At 41.7% G+C, this 20582-nt stretch overlaps 1 protein-coding gene across 1 annotated transcript in view; it reads left to right on the top strand.

The window, feature by feature from the left end:
• SYAP1 (synapse associated protein 1) overlaps nucleotides 1-4323 on the top strand; it is a 33680-nt gene extending 29357 nt beyond the window's left edge. The window contains exon 9 of the mRNA XM_044234613.1: nucleotides 603-4323. Coding sequence (XP_044090548.1) covers nucleotides 603-730 — 128 coding nt within the window. The 3' untranslated portion in view covers nucleotides 731-4323. The remainder of the gene's footprint in view (nucleotides 1-602) is intronic.
• Nucleotides 4324-20582: the final 16259 nt, after the last annotated feature.

Raw genomic sequence — 20582 nt, 5'->3', positions numbered from 1 at the left:
GAAGGGGGGGGAAGGAGTGATACATAGAAAGCAGTTAGTACAGTGCCCGTCTCAGTGAGTGCTCAAGAAACGCTGGCTGTTTTTTGTACCATCATCATTGTTGATAGTGTTAAAAATTAATTTGCAACCAAACATTATCAACTATCCATTTAAATATAAGGAAAAGCAGAGGTTTTAGAAAGCAAAATAACACCTAAACATATAGCACTTGACTGAGGTATCTTTCTAATCGCATTTCCTTTCGGTTACTATGAAAATTTGGTCACTTTTTCTGAGCACACACGGCGAGGAAGTCTGAAATGTTAAAAATTACCATGGCTAGGGGTAGCCTGGGTGGCTCAGTGGGTTAAAGCCTCTGCCTTCAGCTCAGGTCATGATCTCAGGGTCCTGAGATTGAGTCCCGCATCCGGCTCTCTGCTCAGCAGGGAGCCTGCTTCCTCCCCTCTCTCTCGCTACTTGTGATCTCTGTCTGTCAAATAATAAATAAAATCTTTTTTAAAAAAATTACCATGGCTAGGATTTCCACAGGGAATTATACTTGACCAAGTTGTTAAAACCAACATTGTGAATTCAGAATTTTTTCCTTCTCATTTGTTTTTCAGAAGATTCTGCAGATTGGGAAAAAGAGCTACAACAAGAGCTTCAGGAATATGAAGTGGTGACAGAGTCAGAGAAACGAGATGAAAACTGGGATAAGGAAATAGAAAAAATGCTGCAGGAGGAAAATTAGCTCTTTCCTGAAATAAAAGAATAATGCTTAACATTCTGTAACTGACATTAAATTCTAGATGACAACACTTGCTGAATCAGAAGGCACAAAAGATTGGTATAATTTTGAAATCCAAGATTGTTCATTTTTAGGCTGAAATTTGCCTTTTTTGCTTTTAAAAAAAGTATATAGAATAGTTATTCTAATAATCGAAAAGGATGTTTTATGTACTATTTCTTTAATATAAATCTATTTAGAGGTATTCAAGTAGTCACTATGGATATCTTTGCCACAGAAATGCAAGTAAAATTTTAGAATTCTGTTTTCTGTGAGGTCAGAATTATAATTTATTCTTCAATTTTTTTTTCTAAACATTTGTACTTCTTGTTGCACTTTCACTGATACATGTATGTTAAAGTACTTGTGTAATGAATTGATAACTATCAAAATGACCAAATTGTACCAAAGAACCTAAGAAGAAGCACTTTCAAGACTATTTTCTTGCTAGGTATTTTCTAAAATTCCATCTAGAAGCCAAAAGGTAAGATAATTATGTTGATTTTAATGGTGTAAACATCACACAATTTGAAACTGAGAAATACCGTGCAAAGACATTAATTTTTCTCTGGGGCCTTTTCTTTCTTTCTTGTGTTGTTGTTTGTTTCTTTCTTTCTTTGTTTTTTTAACTATACCACATTTAATATTGTTGCTTTCCTAAATTCCATATCACAGTTTTTGTAGAAAATGGGGCCTTTTGTCCTTTTTATATTAATGACCTTCACAAGCCCATTCAGCTTACATTCTCTTGTTTTTGTTTAAAAAGTTTCAGCTTTGTTTGTCTTAATTAAACTGTTAGTCCTTATAAAATTGTGTTACTCTAAGTGCAACTTACAGAACTTCACCGCTCAATCCTGCTTATATTATCCTACACCAGCAGGCCCATGCTCATAGGATATGGTCTTTTAAAAGAACAAGGTGGCTTAATGTCAGAACACTTCTGAGGCGTTTGCTCCGTAAAACGTTCATATTTCTCAAGGAAACTTTATTTCATAAAAGGGAATAGAGTTAAGATGATTCTTTATGGGAAAAAATGTACATATGTATATTTTTGACCCTATAAAAATTAGCCCATGGTCCTCTAGCAAAGGTATCATCAGTGAGAGAACTGGATGTGTGTCCGGGCTTTACTCGTGTTTGTAGCTTGGTGTACACACTGGTGAGTGAGCCAGACCGGCTCAGCTAGGACCCCTTGGGTTATAGCAATAAACTCACGTATTCTATGAAATCGCTGACCCCATCATCAAGGGATTGCCGCTCGTGGTGTAACAGTTGATGATTACTGAGTTTGGGTTCAGAGATAATGACTGGCAACTTCTTAAATAATCCTGTTGAAGGGAAAAGTTTGGGTTTTTTTAAAGTAGAGTTTTCTGGAGGGAAAGAAACATGTAAAATGTTTTGAAGTAGCTGAAAGTCCTGGATGTAAGCAGATCAGAATACGACAGTGCTTTGCTCTTGGTATATGCACTAAAATTCACATTGTTGAATAAATACAAAAAGGCAAATGTTTCAGAGAAAGCTAAGGAAAAAAAAAAACCCTAAAATGACAATAGACGTGTTATGGTTATTACTATCGACTTTACATGATATTCTTATTGCATTTAAAAACAAGCTAATTGTGCATTGCTTTATAAAAACAAAAGACTAAAATAATATTTAATACACAGCATAAAAATATAGTTATGCTCTTTTTATGATTCAAATAGGAGTAAAATGTTCTGCTCTCTTAAGTGATACAGGTAACTGAAATGTATTCCTTTAAAGGGAAAAATAATTTATAACCACGGTGGGTGGAAAATTTCTAAGTATTTATTACATGCCCGAAGGGTAGCCAACAAGCTATGCTGGGCATAAAAACACATAAGCTTCACACTATGTGAAGATATAAACACATTAAATAAAAACATGTAAGCTTCACACGATGACTCCCACACTATGGGGATCATACCTCACCGCTCACAGTGTGTGGCTCAGGAAGTAGCAATGGCCAGCCCTAGGAGTTTGCTAGAAATGCTGGGTCTCAGGCCTGGCCACAGACCTGATGGCCCGGACTCCGCACGTTACTGAGACCCCCATTAGAATGGGCTTTACAGTTGGAGGCACGTTGGACTAGTGTCCTAATGCCCTGAGGGCCGCTGAGGTTGCTGGTGCTTTGTACTTTTTACCTGTCCGCTATCATGGTTGGATGATGGTGTCTTTCTAGTCGGTGTTACAGATGCCGCCTCTGCTGTTCCAGCCAGTTCCTGCTGCCGACTCACCTTTCCACGCTGCCAAATAAAGAGGAGCCAAGCTCCCAGGGAGACGATGAATAATCCTGCTAAGTCAGATCTCTGATGTCACAGATTTCAGAGGGAAATAACAACGCTACAAAGCCCACAGATAAGGCTTCACAGTGAGAACTGCTTCACATGGTCACAAGCTTTCTCTGAGGCTCCTAAGCAGCATCGGAGGGCTGCTGGCCCCCGAAGGCTAGAAAGGGTGGATGGAGCCCTGTGTGGCACGTTCATGCACATAAAATCAAGTAAAAATAGTTGACAAGGTGATGGAGTATTGAACCAAACTTTGTCTTTAAGGCCAATTTTAGCTACAGGGAGTCTTACTCTACAAGAACGAGAACGTCTGTGTACAGTTCCAGCCATTTACGGCCCGTAGGACAAGGCCACTGCTGCCCCAGCCTTCGCCCGAGCGCGCCCGACTCACGATGTCCGAAGCTCCTCATATGCAGAAGTGGCAACTTCCTAGGCGAAGTGGGAAATCTCAGTTTGGAACTTTTGAAAAGTTAAACTAGAAAACCTTGTCTTTTAGGAGATAAGGCCGCAATGATACTTGTAACTCGGAGTGTTTCCCGTACAGTAACCAAGATGGTTTTTCACAAACTATTATTACAAATAGGATTTTTAGGACATTTTAAAGGTTTACAAAACAAACAAAAAAAAAGATCACATCCAACTTGCGATAGGTTATTTCCCTCCTTGACCACTTTGGTATAAAAACCAGGACTGTGAATGTGCTTCTGTAAATACTTTGATTTGGTTCTTTCTGGTAGTAGTGAGATTTTTCCATTTTAAAGTTAAACCTTTTTCACCTGTAAAAATTAGATGCATTTAACTGTCGCAAAATTTGTTTCAGCTTTTAAAAATATAAGTACTAGGAATTTTGATATAGTTTATATAATCCGTTTTATTGGGAGGAAAACAGGCCTTTTTAATAAATGATTATTTCCAGACTATATTGATAGGAAAATAAAATTACAAGATGCATGTTACAATACCCAAAAAAGATGGTGCATATTAAACCAGTGAGTCATGGCAGATGACAAATACATATTCATGAACCTTTAATCACATGCAGTTACATATTTCTCATGAGTCATCAGTTGTTTATCTGGTCCTCACACTTAGGGATTTGTTCAGATGAAGCCGTTTATGATTTCAGTTGTTAAACTACGATTAGTTTTCAATAGCATTTATTCAGTGCATTCTGATCTATTTCCAATATGAAAAAACTATATTGAACTTGGTTCTGAATAAATAAACCTCATTTGTAGTGATATGTTATAACGGTTTTTCCTGAATAACAATTCTCTTACAATAAGGACCTATAAATATTTCAGAGTTATCGGGTATGTAGGCTTCTATTAGAATTAAAACTACCTTAAGAAGGTACTGAGTTTTGGGGCACCTGGGTGGCTCCAGGGTGGGTTAAAGCCTCTGCCAACGGCTCAAGTCATGATCCCAGGGGATCCCAGGGTCCTGGGATCGAGCCCCGCATCGGGCTCTGCTCGGCGTGGAGTCTGCTTCCCCTCCTCCCTCTTTCTGCCTGCCTCTCTACCTGCTTGTGATCCCTGTCTCTCAAATAAGTAAATAAAATAAATAAATAAGTAATAAGTAATAAATAAGTTATTTTAAGTAAATAAAATCTTAAAAAAAAAAAAAAGACAGTATTGGGTTTTAAGAACACATTTTACTTTCAGGTGCAGTGGATTGTCCTTCGCAATAGAAAGTAATTCTAATCCAGTCAGCAGGTCTTTTACTCTAAAGCTACTGCGGGATTTTTCCCTCCTCCAGTAGTGATAGTAACATTGATCTATCTTGTTCTTTCCTGATAACCGTGATGAGCACTGATGATGCTTTCTGCTGGCTAAAACTAAAACTCACCAAGGTTAACCAGTTCTCAGTAAAGCCAAGGAGAAAGAATTTCAGCCTGGGCCTAAAGTTTACTTAAAACACTAAACTAATAAATAGATATAATAGATCAACGCACTAGAGGATTTGGGTAACTACCGCTGAAGAATCCACATTATAATCATGAAAATAGCCAGCAAGTACATTATATTCTCCTCTGCCATATTGCACTTCGTGCAAAAATCCAAATACAGCAAAAGGGCCGCATCCCTCAACAACATGCATTCCCATGGAGACACTGCAGGTTATAAACGTGATGTGGGAACTGAGCTAAATGGTGTCCTACCAAGAGTGTGGCACAAGATACATTAGGGCCCCAGCTGGCTCAAGTTGTAGAGTGTGTGGCTCTTGATCTCAGCATCATGAGTTCAAGCCCCACGTTGTGCCTGAAGTTTACTTAAAAAAAAAAAGAAAAAATGTGGAGCACCTGGGTGGCTCAGTCCGTTAAACTTCTGCCTTTGGCTCAGGTCATGATCCCAGGGTCCTTGTACCGAGGCTCACATGGGGCTCCTTGCTCAGCAGGGAGCCTGTTTCTCCCTCTACCTGCCACTCCCCCTGCTTGTGCGTGCGCTCCCCCTCTCTCTGTCAAATCTTTATTTAAAATAATGCCATCAGCAAGATTAGCATTCTTTGTTTATTGAATGAACAGAATAAGTGCTTGTGAAATTAAGGCATGAAAACAGACACTGTTAAATCTGAACAACACACAAAAGTAATTTCATAACAAGAACATGGGATGCATGTCTTGCTGTCCTTAGTACCACACTTTTAGGACCCTGGCTAAGGCAGTGACCCTGTGCTTGAGAACCACCAGGGAGCTTTAAAAATGCTGATGCCCAAGCCCCACTCCCCAGAGAGACTAACCGTTGAGGTTGTAGCCTGGGCACAGGGCTGTTTCAGTTTTTTATAAGTTCCCCAAGTTGTTCTGAAGAGCAGCTAGAATTGCAAATCTCTGGGCCTAGGGAAAAGAGGCCTGGGGGAAAAAGATTTGTTTGGGCAAGATAACTAGGGAGCACTCAGTTGATTCCTTAGAAAAATGAAAGGGTGGGATTGCCTGGGTTTTTTGGTTTGGAGTTTTTCTTTTTTTCCGTTTAAGATTTTATTTTTAAGTAATCTCTACACCCCATGTGGGGCTCAAATTTACAACCCTAAGATCAAGAGTCACATGCTCTACCACCAGAGCCAGCCAGGTGCCCCTAGTTTTTAAAGTCCATCCCGTGTCCTAAATGTTATTTTAAGAGAGGACTTTATAAAATACTTTTTTTTTTTTTTAATTAGAGCAAGATGGGGAGAGAAAGAGACGGGAGGGGGAGAGGATCTTAAGCAGGCTCCACGCCCAGCACAGAACCCGACATGGTGCTTGATCTCACAGCCCCAAGATCATGACCTGACCTGAAGTCAGGAGTCAGAAGCTTAACTGCCTGAGTCACCCAAGTGCCCAGATAGATATTTTAATTCTGTTTTCAAAGTGGTTTTTAATTTTCTGGAGTGTATGATGTCTTGAGCTTTCAGATTGACTATGTCAGATTAAACATATGGATTTAGCGCCACTCCATCCACAACCTCCACTAAATGACAGTAAAAGAGTAAAAACAAAAGGTATAGATTTATAGTAAGAAAAACAGCAGAGCAGGCAACAGTAGCCAGGCAGAAGGAAGACATTTCGATGTTTCAGAACCCTGAAAGGCTCAGGAATTCCAAAGGTGTGCTCCCTCTAAAAGCAGGGGAAATTGATAAGGTAGGCGACTAGAGGCCTCTCCCACAATTTAAAACTGAAAAATCATCAAGAAAGAATGGTATGAGCAAATTATGAGCTATAGAAGCAAACAGATGAAACAGCTAAAGGTTTAAAACGATGGCTCCTGGAAAAAAATAAAACAATAGCTCCTAGGAATTGGGGATGGGGAAGGGCAAGTCAGGGGTCTGCCGTTCAGAAAGACTTCATCATTTGATGAAGAGCTCTTTTTTTAAAAGTTTTATTTTTAAAGATTTTATTTGACAGATAGATCACAAGTAGGCAGAGAGGCAGGCAGAGAGAGAGGAGGAAGCAGGGCTCGATCCCAGGACCCTGGGATCATGACCTGAGCCAAAGGGAGAGGCTTTAACCCACTAAGCCACCCAGGCACCCCTAAAAGTTATTTTTGAGGACACCTGAGTGGCACAGTCGGTTAAAGCTTCTGCACTGGACTCATGATCCCAGGGTCCCTGCTCGCCCTTGCCCCCCCCCCAAGTCTGTTTTTGCGGGCTCCCACGCTCTCTGACAAAAAAAAAAAAAAAAAAAAAAGTGATTTTTGACCAGGGTATGAGGGAAAAGTTAATCAAATACTGTAGATGAGAATGTAAATTTGTAAAACCTTTCTGAATGGCAATTGAGTAATACAGACCAAAAATTTAAATGTACACAACATTTAGTCCAGCATTTTCACTCTTGGAATTTATCTTGAGGAACTGAACAAGCACTGCTTTCACTATAAAACTGAAAATGGAAAACTACCTGCTTGTTCTACACCAGAATCTTCATTTGAACAAGTATATATATACATATATATATATATATATACATACATACATATACATATATATGTATATATACATACATACATATGTATATATACATATACATTCAGAGTATTATATATATATTCCTCAACTGATTTTTTTTCGAAGATTTTATTTATTTATTTAACACAGAGAGAGAGATCACAAGTAGGCAGAGAGAGAGAGGAGGAAGCAGGCTCCCCACCGAGTAGACAGCCTGATGCGGGGCTCGATCCAGGACCCTGGGATCATGACCTGAGCCGAAGGCAGAGGCTTTAATCCACTGAGCCACCCAGGCGCCCCAACATGCAAACATTTTAAGTGATGGATTTCACACCCACCAGATGCTCAAAAATGTAAGAAGTCTGAAAATAGCAAGTTGGTTAGCATGTCAGACAACTGGACTGTAGATATACTGCTGGCAAGCGTCAACACTGGTTCACAGAAAAAACAAAAATCGGCATCACTTACATGAAAGCTTGAATATGCCCTTCTCTTTGACTAGGAATTCCTCTCCCAGGGAATATAAAATGATAGAAATACTTAGGAAGAAAATTGTTCTTACTTAGTAAAATGGAAGATAAAAGGAAGAATATATCCAGCATATGTGCAAAAATGTCCTTAGTAGTGTTCTAGTGGCCTCAGCTTGCATCCAGCCCCAAGGACCATCAACATAGAATGGAAATATATACCATAGTGAAAAGCAAACAACGTAAATGAGTGACAGCTACACAAGAGAATGTGAATGACTCTCTGAATCGCACAAATGAAATGAGCAAAAAAAGAGCCAAAAGAACAGAACGACCATCTACATAACCCTGAAATACAGGTGAGAAATGAAAACTATAAGCAGTAAAAAACTAAGACAACCACTATGAAAATCAGTACTACCGACCTAGAAAAAAAAAAAGAACAGCTTTCTCACAATCTAGGAGAAAAAGAAAGATAGAAAATCAAAACTGGGGGTGCCTGGGTGGCTCAGTGGGTTAAAGCCTCTGCCTTCGGCTCAGGTCATGATCCCAGAGTCCTGGGATCTGCCCGCATCCGACCCCGCATCGGGCTCTCTGCTCGGCAGGGAGCCTGCTTCCTCCTCTCTCTCTCTCTCTGCCTGCCTCTCTGCCTACTTGTAATCTCTGCCTGTCAAATAAATAAATAAAATCTTTAAAAAAGAAAAAAAAAAAAAAAGAAAATCAAAACTGCACAAAACCCGGTAGCTACGAGATCTACCACTCTACCCAAATACCAGCCCCGCACGGACAAGGGCTCAAAAAAGACCAACATTGGAGCTTGTTTCTTCTCCGCAAAAAGACTTAATGAAAGTCAGACGATCTGTGCCATCTGAAGAGAAAGGGGAATAGAGCGTCATCCCCATGAGAGAAGTGCGGCAGCTCTTTCAGTCATTTGGGTAAAGAAAAAAGTCTCATTCTTTGAAAAAATAGGTTTAAAGGAAACCTTTTAACTTGAAAATATAGTGCCTGCAGTGCACCGTGGAAATGCAAATGGTAGCTGAGTCATCGCCCTGGAGATTAACGCGCGTAACTCCCGAGCTCCCCGGATGCCTGCCTGGCAGGGACTGGCCCCCTCCCTAGCCGGCCCCGACCCCTAATTGCATCTGTTTTGTTCACGGAGGCTCTGGATGTGATTTCTTTGGGATAAAGGATTTTGTTGCCTGCCTAAGAAAATGTCAGAGGTCTGCATTTTACACAAAAGAATGTTCATAATATAATGTTAGATGAAATATAAAAGGCAAATTACAAGACTGTATTTAATACGATTACATTTTTCTTTACAAAAAAATGCATGCGTATGTGTACGTTGGTCATGTATGTGCATAAAAAAATGCTTGCACCAAAAGGATCCTTACGCCAAAATGTTAATGCCGGCTATATGCCTTTTTGCAAGCTCTTTGTTTTTGTCTACATTTTCAGAAATGTCTGTGTTGACACAGTAAGGCAAAATAAGAAAAATAAAGTGATTTCATAATAAGCAAAGAAAAAATTAGAAAGGAAGAATAATAAATAGGAGTACAAAACAAAGAATCAGAGAAACAAAAATGATTTTTTAAGAGCTTTTTTTTTTATCAAGATAAAAGAAGAAGGCACAAATAATCTTAGGAATTAGAAATGGAATATAATTAAAGATACAAAAGTGTAGTTGACCCTGCTAGCTCCGTATCCAGTAACATTTTTCTTCTTTTTACTAACAAGGTGTCTGTAGGTCAGCAATGTGGGGACCAGGTCTGTTGTGGGAATAAAAATACATTTCCCAGGGGCCCCTGGGTGGCTCAGTTATTTAAGCAGCTGCCCTCAGCTCAAGTCATGTTACCCAAGTCCTGGGATTGAGTCCAGTCCCACATTCGGCTCCCTGCTCAGCCAGGAGTCTGCTTCTCCCTCTGCCCCTCCCCCTGGTTTGTGCTCTCTCTCTCACTCTCTCTTTCTCGAATAAATAAATAAAATCTTAAAAAAAAAAAAGTACATTTCTCAGTGTCCCTAGCCAGTGAGAATGGCCAATGAGAAGTAAGTAAAAGTCTTTGGGAGAACTCCCAGAAAAACTGAGTCAACCTTGTTCTTTCCTCCTTCCCACTCCCTGGAATATGGATGTGATGGCTGGAGCTGCAGTTACCTCTTTGAGACTAAGAAAGAAAAGTCAAAGAACTGCAGAGACCTTTACTTGGACAATTGAGGCTCTAAACCAGGGGTCAGATAAGTATCCTTATGAATTAGTGGGTTTAAATATATTTGATGTATGTCTATCCATTGCAGTTTTTGTCTTTATTGATTTTTAAATCGTCATCTCAGTCCAATAGGAGCTTCTTCAAGTAGGCCCCTAAGATTTTGACTCAACTTAGTAGTCTTTGATATAGCTTCATTGCTTTGCTGCACATACACACACACACACACACACACACACGATGACAGGATATTTCATACTCATCTTTTATTTTTTTTTAAAAAGATTTTATTTATTTAACAGAGAGTCGGAGAGAACAAGTAGGGGGAGCAGCAGAGGGAGAGGGAGAAGCAGGCTGCCCACTGGGTAAGGAGCCCAATGTGGGGCTCTGATTCCAGGATCCTGGGATCATGACCTGAGCCGAAGGCAGACGCTTAACCAACTGGGCCACCGAGGTGCCCTCATACTCAACTTTTTTATTTCCCAACTCAGACCTAGAATCAGACATTTATCCAAGAGCCATGGTTTCTACAGATGAGACAAAGTATTTATTATTCAGGAATTGTCTTGGCTCTCCTTCGCCTTTGCTTACCATATTAAGGATATAGATGGAGTTTTGAAAAAGAGTCAATGGCACGCAGAATTGATGAAGGAAAGTTCTTCAGTATAAAAGAACTCCAACTAATAAGAGGTACAAAAGGGGTACCAAATGAAGTAAGGATCTAATTAATCGTCACTAGTGATGCTAAAACCATTAGGAGAAAGGTTGATGGGAAACTTTATAATGAACTTAAAACAAAAATTCTAATATCTTAAATGAGATATTAGAAAGCATTGTAGGGGCGCCTGGGTGGCTCAGTCGTTTAAGTCTCTGCCTTCAGGGGCGCCTGGGTGGCTCAGTGGGTTAAAGTCTCTGCCTTCAGCTCAGGTCATGATCCCGGGGTCCTGGGATTAAGCTCTGCATCAGGCTTTCCACTCAGCGGGGAGCCTGCTTCTCTCTCTCCCTCTGTGCTCTCTCTCTCTCTGTCAAATAAATAAATGAAATCTTAAAAAAAGAAGAAGAAGAAAGAAAAAAAGAGTTGTAGCCATGATAAGATAACAGTATGCTATACAAAAAAGAACATTCAGGGGCGCCTGGGTGGCTCAGTGGGTTAGGCCGCTGCCTTCCGCTCAGGTCATGGGTCCTGGGATCAAGCCTCTGCTCAGCAGGGAGCCTGCTTCCTCCTCTCTCTCTGCCTGCCTCTCTGCCTACTTGTGATCTCTCTCTGTCAAATAAATAAATAAAATCTTTAAAAAAAAAAAAAAAGAACATTCAGAGAACAAGAAATAGGCCTAAAGAATTAAAATATGATGGCATAGGTCAAAACATCATTAAAGTATTACAAGACAAAGTTAAGACCATCTTCTAGAAAGCAGAGCAAAATAGGTGGTAGAAAGGAGAAAAAAGATAAAAATTAGAACATCGGGAGGTTCCTGTGTGGCTCATTTGTTAAGCATCTGCCTTTGTATCAAGTCATGATCCCAGGGCCCTGGTATCGAGCCCTGCATTGGGCCCCCTGCTCAGTGGGGAGTCTTAGTCCCACTCCCCCTGCTTGTGTTCCCTCCCTTGCAGTCTCTTTCTCTGCAAATAAATAAATAAAATCTTTTTTAAAAAATTAGAGAATTTAAAAATTAAAAATTCTAAATTCTAAATTCTAGAATTTCTAAAATTCTAATTTTAAAAAATTAGAGAATCATTCCAGCTAAAGGAAGTCCAGAAAGAGAAAACAGAATGGAAAAAAGAAAATTATGAAAGAATTAAAGAAACTTCCAGCACAGGGGCGCCTGGGTGGCTCAGTCGGTTAAGCCGCTGTTTTTGGTTCAGGTCATGATCTCAGGGTCCTGGGATGGAGTCCCTCATCGGGCTCCTTGCTTGGCGGGGAGCCTGCTTCTCTCTCTGCCTCTGCCTGCCTCTCTGCCTACTTGTGATCCCTCTCTCTCTCTCTGACAAATTAATAAATAAATAAAATCTTAAAAAAGAAAAGAAACTTCCAGCACACCCATACGTGTGGGTGCACCCACTCACACCCCCCCACACACACACTTTGGCATCATCATCCTTCCAATATAGTTATGTTTTAATTGTGTTAATCTGTTTTTTACATTATTTCCAGGTGAGTATTATTTACAACTTAGTCATATATTGTCTTATGAATATAGTAGTCTTCTTGTTCAACTTTTCTTTTATCGTCTCTAAACAATTGCCTTATGTTTTTATTTGCTTGATTTTCTATACCCCCATTGCCCAGTTCTTTTCCAGAGTCTCTCCTACAGATACATTCAGCACAATCTCATTTCAATACATTAGTACATTGTGACACAGCTAGTTTAGTCATTTTATCTACTTCCAGAGATATCCCTCCATGAATTCCATGCCCTTTTGTTCCAACCTGGACCATTTGCTCTCTTGAATCAGGGCCTCCTTTCTTTCTTCCTTCCTTTTTTTCTTTCTTTCTTTCTCCAGGCCTTCCCCTTTTTCCCTTTGTTGGGTCCTTTTTCCCTGGATCTCATATCTTTCTTTTTTCTCAGTTACCCCTTTGTATGTCACCCAAGGTTAAGTTATGCTTCGGTGTTAAGTTATGACCTTAACACCCTGCTGGTCTTCAATAACAAACCTTTCTGAGGTGTCCCTCTTGGGTTGGCTGTAGCTCCATCCTTTTTCTTCCCAGGACCAAGGGGATGGAGCAGCCCCTGAATGACATCGGTCTCAAACCAGAGGGAAAGAGGGTGTAGCTAGCCAGAGATGGCCCTTAAGCCTTTGCTGAGAAGTGATATGTGTTTATTCTGCCTACATTCCAATAGCCAAAACAGGTCACATAGCCACTCTTGAGTTCATCCTGTATCTATACTTTGGGTATATGATTCTTGGTGGGAAAAAGTTTTCTTTCAGGATTTTTTTTTTTTTTTGGTAATCTCTATACCCAATGTGGGGCTTGAATGCAAAACCGCAAATCAAATCAAGAATCAGATGCTCTTGGGGCGCCTGGGTGGCTCAGTGGGTTAAAGCCTCTGCCTTCGGCTCAGGTCATGATCCCAGGGTCCTGGGATTGAGACCTGCGTCGGGCTCTCTGCTGAGTGGGGAGCCTGCTTCCCTTCCTTTCTCTCTGCCTGCCTCTCTGCCTACTCGTGACCTCTGTCAAGTAAATAAATAAAATCTTAAAAAAAAAAAATCAGATGCTCTTCTGACCAAGCCAGCCAAGTGGCCCATCTTTCAAGATTTTAAGGTTGTTGCTGTCCTGCCTTCGAGCTTGCAGTGTTGTTGGGAATGCATTTCTGATTCTTGAATCTTGACATGTGACCTGTCTTTTTACTCAGGAAGCTTTTAGGATTCTCATTTTGTCTCTGTGGGGTGATGTGGGAGAGCACGTAAAAAAGCATTAGAGGCTCTTCTCCCCTAGAAGCAAATCTATGTGTAGTATCTTACCATGATGCAGGAGTAAATTTGGTGGCATGCGACAGAAAACCCAAAATTACAATGGTCTAAACTGGATGTGTATTTCTATTTCACATCAATAAAGTCTATAGGAAGGCAAGCAAGGCTAAGTGTGCTCCAAGAAGCAGTCAGGGACTCTGGCCTTTCTAGTCCTTTGCTCCCTGAAGAGGTTATCTGGCTTCCTGGCATCTGGTTGATGGAAAGGGACAACAGGCAATGGCGCTGTCTTCAGCCCCGTAAGAAGAAACCAGCCACACCTCATTTCCATTCCTAGCCACTTGGCCAGGCTTTTGTCACTTGGCCAGCCCAGCTCCAAGGGAGGCTGAGAAATATGGTCTTATTTTCCATGTCCATCTTCCCAACTAATAATTGGGGGGGGCGAATATTACTAAGGAAGAGGAAGAAACGGATCTCAGAGTGGGCAACAAGAAGTCTCTACCATGACCTAAAAGTGAAAATCTCTCTCACACATACACACACACACACACACACACCAGCGTAAATCACAGAACAGCTTTAATCCCTAACATCTCGTGTCAAGTAAGAGACTTTTTCTTTTTTCTTTTTTTTAAAGACTGATTTATTTCTTTAAGTCAGCTCTTCACCCAACGTGGGGCTTGAACTCACAACCTTGATTGAGATCAAGAGTCACAGGCTCTACCGACTCAACCAGCCAAGCACCCCCAGAGACTTTTTAAAGAGATGAAATGGTGGCCTCTAGATAGGGAGATTTGAGAGATGGGGATGTGTAAACCTGGAAAGTGATATTTCTTAACCTGTTTTTGGAAAATAAGAGTAGAACATACAAACAAATGTGCAGCTTAATATATCTTCAAGCAAACCTCCCAGTGACCACAACACAGGTCAAGAAATAGAACATTGCCAGCCACCCAGCATCCATGATCCATGATCCCCATCACCACTCCCTTTCTTGGAAGACCTACCTCCCTTGTCCTCCTTTCTTTATGGTTCACCCAAACGTGCATCCCCAGGTACCACAGTTTAATCCTGCCCATTTGTGTCAATGTCTTTCAAATTGTTTTTATCTGCAGTTTCCCCTCCACCCCCCCTTTTTTCCATTTATAATTTTTCTGCAGAAGAAACTGGGCCCTTTGATCCCAGCAGCTTGAATGTTGTGGATTATGAACTCCAGATGTGGTTCCAGGAGCCACCGTGTACTGGGAATTTCCTGGACTCGAGTCCACTCTGTTTGATTACTGGGTCATAAGCTTGGGAGACATAAAATGGTGCCGGCTTCTCTGGGTGGGAGCCACTGACGTGCAGTGCCTGGTTCATTCCTTCACTGGGGGTTGCAAGATGGTGTTATTCTATTTCCAGATGGTTAAAAAGCCAGATTCGTGTATATTTCACCACAGGTTTTGAAAAGTTGAAAAAAATTGTGTGTTCAAACATTTGTGCTGTCCATTGGTGTATATAGGAAACAAAACTGGAAGGGTATATGGCAAAGAGTTAAAGATGGCTGTCTTGGTGGTAAGACTATAGGTGTTCATTTTTTACTGTATCTGCCTGAAAGTTTTTCACTTAGTATATATCACTTTAATAATATAAATCATTGGGGCACCAGGGTGGCTCAGTTGGTTAAGCAGCTGCCTTCGGCTCAGGTCATGATCCCAGGGTCCTGGGATGGAGCATTGCATTGGCTCCCTGCTCAATGCAGAGCCTGCTTCTCCTCCTGCTCCCCCTTCCCCCTGCTTATGCTCTCTCTCCCTCAAATAAATAAATAAAATCTTTACATAAAGAAAATGGCTATTCTTATGTTATGTGAATTGCACCTCAATAAATTTAAAAATATGTCATTAGATAGATTATATATGTATTTTATATCTAATACATGTATTACATATTATACATGTACTATATATTTTAAAATATATCCTCGAGACAGTAGGGTAAATTTGAAAATGGACTGGATACTGGATGATAGGAAAAAATTATTGTTAGAAATTGCGCTTTGGGGGCGCCTGGGTGGCTCAGTGGGTTAAAGCCTTTGCCTTGGGCTTGGGTCATGATCCCAGAGTCCTGGAATCGAGCCCCGCATTGGGCTTTCTGCTGAGTGGGGAGCCTGCTTCCCTCCCTTCCTTTCTCTCTGCCTGCCTCTCTGCCTACTTGTGATCTCTGTCAAATAAATAAATAAAATCTTTAAAAAAAAAAAAAGAAATTGCGCATTGATAATGACACCATGAATACATTCCTCGGCCCTTTGGGCTGCCCAGCTCTCCTCCCCGGGAGTCCCTCCCCTGCCCCCCAAGACTTCCCCATGATCCAGCCGCTGCCACCACTATAGCCCAGCTCAAGCTGAGGGCCTCCAGGACCCCAGTCAGCCAAAAGTTGACAACCTGTGCCGGTCATTAGGCTTTTCCTCTCTAAGCTTCACGTCTGCCCACCCAGGTGCCTCGGTTCACCTTGGCCAGCGGCTCCCCGTTAGGCCCTGCCCTTGGGAGGCGCTAGAGGGCAGGCTGGAGGGGCGAGAGGACTTGTTTCTGGGCTTTATCTGCAGAAATTTCACTTGGCCGTAATCAGTTTCAGCCGTAGCAGCTAATTCCCATTTGCAGCTTTCCCCCAGAACCAACCTCATGGTGCCCCAGGAGACCCCGGCATCGAGGCCCGGTCATCACAGGTCTGTTCCCGCCCTCCCCAAGCTGGTCAGCCTCAATCATTCCAACTGCTTCTTTCCCCCCTCCAGTCCCAGGAGCAATTCCTGGAAACGCCTACCTTAGTGTTTCCTTTTTGCCTTTTTGGCTCTTCAATATATGGGCTAATCATTCTTCCCCCCCTCCCCCCAACCCTTGGTTAATCATTCCTTATATTACATTTTATCTGTGGAGTAAACGTCTCCTTGACATTATAAGCAAATTTGCTGAGTGGGGCTAATTGCAGCTGCGGACTAATAAACTCAGCGGCAGATTTTCGCCCAGACCTTTTTCCTTGGCACTTACATTTCCCTGACCTTCCTCCGTTGAAGGTGGATTTGGAGCTCATTCTCTTGTTTCAGTCCTTTTGCTGCCTCTTCCCTTGCTCCACGCTCGGTGACTCGGTGACTGGCTTTGTCGTGCACAGAACAACGTGAGCTTGGGCTCGGTTACAAATTTGGCAAGTCAACCGGTTGGTTGCTCTTTGCCCGTGGCTCTTTGGGCCCCCAGCCAGTAACAGGAGTCTGGAGGGAAGTCTAAGCAGCTGCCTACACTCTTTGCCCTAGGGACTGTCCCCAGGACCCCACCCCGAGTGGACACTGCTGGCCTTCAGCACCTAATTCAATTCGTCCTGCAAGGAGTCGGAGTGGGGGTTTGGTTTGCACAGCCTTCTCTGGGCGAGCACTTTGTGGGTGTGACCGCACGTGACCTTCTTTCTTCCTCCCGTTCAGCTGGGCTCTCTTAGATTTCTTCCTCTCATTCGGTGGCCTTCTCCTGACAAGTTTTGGTTCTCTTAGTCTCCTTTTCTTGCATGCTTAAAAAAAAGGCTGGGGAGGATGCCGTTTGGTTCAGTCGGTGAAGCCCCAGCTTTCTGGGGAGGAACCAACCCTTACGGAGCTACTCTGGGCTTCGTCTGCTTTGCATGTTGTAATGTCTTTTGGTGTCTTTGAGGAAAACCAGCCATGGTGTAATGGGAAAATGGGAAATGAGGATTCGATTCCCAAATGTGGCCCTTTAAGGCGGTGTTCTCCAAAACTGGGCAATCTTTTCGTGCAACACTTCTTGGTTATGATATTCGTTAGATCCTAGAGAAAAATGACCAATTGACAGATCCCAAAATTATAATATCATCTTGCAGTTAGATTTGTTTTGTAAAAAAGAGCTGTTGAGAAATTGGTCCTTTAAGATTTTGTTTGCATCTTGTGTTTTTGCAGGTGTGTCCATGTATGTTATACACAGGAGCTATTTTCTTTACCTCCTGATGGTATTGCTAAGATTAACTTGTAAAAGAGCTCTGTTTAGTTGGTTTAAAGGCAAGCACTTGTAAGAATGGGGTATTTTATTTTATTTTTAAAAACATTTTAAGGTTTTATTTATTTATTTGACACAGAGAGACAGAGTGCATACACACAGCAGGGGGAGTGGCCGAGGGAAAGGGAGAAGCAGGCTCTCCACTGAGCTGGGAGCCCCATGCAGTGCTCCATCCCAGGACCCTGGGATCATGACCTGAACCAAAGGCAGACGCTTAACTGACTGAGCTACCCACATGCCCCAGAGTTGGGCATTTTATTTTATTTTATTTAAGATTTTATTTATTTATTTATTTGACAGAGAGAGAGAGAGAGATCACAAGTAGGCACAGAGGCAGGCAGAGAGAGGGGGAAGCAGGCTCCCTGCTGAGCAGAGAGCCCGATGCGGGGCTCGATCCCAGGACCCTGAGATCATGACCTGAGCTGAAGGCTGTGGCTTAACCCACTGTGCCACCCAGGCGCCCCAGAATTGGGCATTTTAAAACTCAGAAAGATGGAAACTAAGCCAAATGTTGAAGTTCACATGATCTTGGGAAATACTTGGCATTAAAGCTAATTTAAGTCTATCGGTTTAATTACAAAGGACATGTCTTTAGCATTATCACCATGGAATGCAAAAGTCTGTGTTATTTCTATTGCAAATTTTGTCAGAAAAGGAAAAAAACTTAGAGCTTTGTCTAACACTCCGTGAAGTTTTATGGGTGATCTAAGACTGGAAATAATGAGGGTAACAACTCTGTATGCAAGGAAAATGAGACTGGTTATTTAAACAGGGAAAAGTTAAAACAAAATCTGACTGTAGAAAAGGAAAGTTGTAGTAGAAGGCTTCTGAGAGGGAAGTCTTTGGTAAGGAATTTTGTACATAGGACTAAGATTATAGAGAAGGAATACGGAAAACATTTATAAGGGAGTAATCAACACCTGGGGAAGAAAGGAAAGAGTAAAAGAGCAAAATAAGGCAGAAGTTGAACAGTAATAAAATATTAACAGAAGCCTTAGCTGATTCTGAGGAGTTCCAGAGTTGGATTACCCTTCAGAACCATCCTAAATTGGGGGAAGGGTCTTGAACTTCTAGAACAGCCATTTGATGTGACCACCTGGGAAGAGGGAACGGCTGTCCCAAGGCAGCTGTCTTCGGTCAAGGTCATCCCTGATGGCTTCAGAGCCTCCTCACACCTTAGAGTCTTTCATTCCTAATAGAGATTGCGGTCAGTGTATGCCTGCGGCCACAGCAACTCTGATCCGTGCAGTGCCCTGGATCTTTTTGTTAAACTAAGTTTATATCAACATGGGAGAAGACGGGAAAAAGACTGCATGAAGTCTTTAAAAATTCATCTTGTTGCAGGGTGCCTGGGTGGCTCAGTTGATTAAGCATCCACCTCTTGATTTTGGCTCGGGTCAGGATCTCACGGTCATAAGATGGAGTCCCACATCTTAAGATTCTCTCCTCCATTGCACGTGTTCTCTCTCTGTCTCAAAGAAATAATAAAAGAAAAAAATTTAAAAATATGTCTTGTTGGAGTAAGAGCTTTAATGCCAAGTACGTGGTATAAGCTTGGGATTTGGTTTTCCTCTATCAAAATGACAGTTCTTTGAGATTAATGGTCTAAATGGTGAAGGTTTTTGTCTTTTTTTTTTAAGATTTTATTTACTCATTCATTTGTCAGACAGAGATCACAAGTAGGCAGAGAGGCAGGCAGGGAGGCAGGCTCCCTGCTTAGCAGAGAGCCCCACTTGGGGCTTTATCCCAAGACACGTGAACCTGAAATCACGATCTAAGCTGAAGGCAGAGGCTTTGACCCACTGAGCCACCCAGGCGCCCCAAAGGTTTTTATCTTTAATCTGTCCAGAACAACAAAATTTGTATTTTCTCCCATTTTCTTGACTCGAAACGATTGAAAATTAAACCTGCCCCTTTTTTCCAGAAGTCCTGCAAACCAAAGCTAGAGAACTTGAAGTAAACCTCCAAGAAAATCACCACACTGGCCCATGCTTGTCTGTTGCTTCATGAGTCACTCAGAAAAATCACCAGAACAAGTTTGTTCTAGCCATCCTGATTTGATGGATCTGCCATTGGAAATTCCAGACTTTGAAATGATTATGGATGGGAGCAGTTTGATGGATCAAGGACAACAAAGAGCTGGATGCAAAGGTGACCCATCAGCTATTGTCCAATGCTGAGGACCCTCCAAATTGTTTGATTCCTCAAGGGAATAATCAACCAGACCTTTATGAAGGGTCTAACATAAGCTCATAACCCTTATGAAGACCACAAAACTCTTTATAATGGCTTTGGTACTACATCTAGACTTAATTAAATACTAGCCCCAATATTCCCTGAAGAGCCTCAGAAGAACTAAAGAATGGGGATTTGGATACCCTACTGGCACTAAAACCAGCTGGAAATATAATGAATCCTTATCCCGGAACATCTTACACAAGAAATGGTTGGTTCGGGCGCCTGGGTGGCTCAGTGGGTTAAGCCGCTGCCTTCGGCTCAGGTCATGATCTCAGGGTCCTGGGATCGAGTCCCGCATTGGGCTCTCTGCTCAGCAGGGAGCCTGCTTCCTCCTCTCTCTCTCTGCCTGCCTCTCTGCCTACTTGTGATCTGTCTCTATCAAATAAATAAATAAAATCTTTAAAAAAAAAAAAAAAAGAAACGGTTGGTTCACCATATTCACCAAAGCACCTATTATGGGTGAAATATATTCTTTAGTGGATCCAGAAGTATTTGGTGGGGCCCAATAATCAGATAACTATTCAAAAGTAAGACATTTGTAGTAGTAATAATATATTTATGCTAAAAATAATCCCAAGACGGGGACCCCCACCAGTTCTAAAATATCTATAACTTAGAGGCACTGAACCTGGAGAAGACTGGCGAGTAGACTAGACCATAATGCCAGAAACACGTTGTTTTGTTTTTGTTTTTAAGTAAGTCCTGTGCCTGACGGGCTTGAACTCCTAGCCCTGTGATCAAGACCTGAGCCA

The sequence above is a fragment of the Neovison vison genome, chromosome X (genome assembly GCF_020171115.1).
Source record: "Neovison vison isolate M4711 chromosome X, ASM_NN_V1, whole genome shotgun sequence".
Classification (NCBI taxonomy): domain Eukaryota; kingdom Metazoa; phylum Chordata; class Mammalia; order Carnivora; family Mustelidae; genus Neogale; species Neogale vison.
Note: the sequence above shows the minus strand (reverse complement) of the source record. Positions and strands in the feature narration are given on the sequence as shown.